At 40.8% G+C, this 1,138-nt stretch overlaps 1 protein-coding gene across 3 annotated transcripts in view; it reads right to left on the bottom strand.

The window, feature by feature from the left end:
- LOC111861327 (E3 ubiquitin-protein ligase Su(dx)) overlaps positions 1 to 1,138 on the bottom strand; it is a 56,844-nt gene that overhangs the window by 28,039 nt on the left and 27,667 nt on the right. For all 3 annotated transcript variants that reach the window (XM_023845796.2, XM_023845797.2, XM_033750276.1), the window contains one exon: positions 634 to 788. In XM_023845796.2, the coding sequence (XP_023701564.1) occupies positions 634 to 788 (155 nt within the window). The remainder of the gene's footprint in view (positions 1 to 633; positions 789 to 1,138) is intronic.

The raw sequence follows: 1,138 nt of genomic DNA, 5'->3' as shown, positions 1-1,138 counted from the left end.
TCAGTTAGTGATTCATATAGACAAGCAAAGACCATAGAGTCGAAAGATATATAGTTTTATACATTTTCCTTACTTAGAATTCGAAAAACTTCAATGCAATCTAGGCGCAATGAGACCAAAGTACGAACTATTACACTAACGATGTAAAATAAAAATACCGTGCTAAAAATTCGTCCAAAATAAATAACTCATATACTAATTGAAAGATGAAACCTTAATCTATGTACTCCTGAAAAGAAAATTGGAATATCTTTCCTCGTTTTGTCAGCAACGTCCTTCAAAGCTAACACTGCGCAGGTCGGTGGCATACGATTATTTAAAGGGTCGGTGCAGCACACGGATGTCGGTGCGGAAGGGTTAAGTACATGTACTGTGCATGAAAAAAAAAGCAATTGTTTAGGCACTGGTCATATGTGGGAGGATAACACTAAAATATGCTTCAGAAGGGCATGTTGTGAAGCTGTGAATCAAGCTGAATTTACTCAGGATAGGATTTAGTGGTGGGCTTCTTACTCCATAAAATTGACAAAGAGAATTAATACCAACTGCTCACAGAAGACTCTGTACCTTGAAATGTTATACCACTGTATATCATGAAGGATTGCAATTACCTTCAGAGAAGCATACACCTACCCCTGAGTTCTGGGATCCTCCCACTGAGTGGTTCTGTTCTTGTGGTTGACAAAATACACCCGGCCATCAGGCTGAACACGTTTCTCCCAGCCTGCTGGCAGAGCACCCAGTGAGTCCTCCTCTTGCTCTGGTACAGGTGCTGTTGAAGCAGAGTGCTGCAAGTACAACAGTCTCTTACAGCATGGATAATGATTATGCGGATACCATATCAACCACACAGACACACTGAATAAGTTGACTGAGTACTGTTTCTGAGTTGTATTTGGGAGGTGCCCAGTTTGAATCTTGGTTGGAACACTGTCTATACTAACTAACAATTTTTAACCCGTTGCCGTGGTTCGTCGTGTATGTTTCGTCAGGGATTTAAATCGTCTGGGGGGGTTCGACGTGTATGTTTCGTTCAGCTGCACACCTATGTTATAACGCCCATAATAATTGATGGTTTTGCTGTAGATTGTTAGATTTTTCGCTGGCCTGTTGTCAGTAGAACAGAGTATAAATAAGA

The sequence above is a fragment of the Cryptotermes secundus genome, unplaced genomic scaffold (genome assembly GCF_002891405.2).
Source record: "Cryptotermes secundus unplaced genomic scaffold, Csec_1.0 scaffold230, whole genome shotgun sequence".
Classification (NCBI taxonomy): domain Eukaryota; kingdom Metazoa; phylum Arthropoda; class Insecta; order Blattodea; family Kalotermitidae; genus Cryptotermes; species Cryptotermes secundus.
The sequence above is the reverse complement of the archived record's forward strand: the minus strand, read 5'-3'. Positions and strand labels throughout refer to the sequence as shown.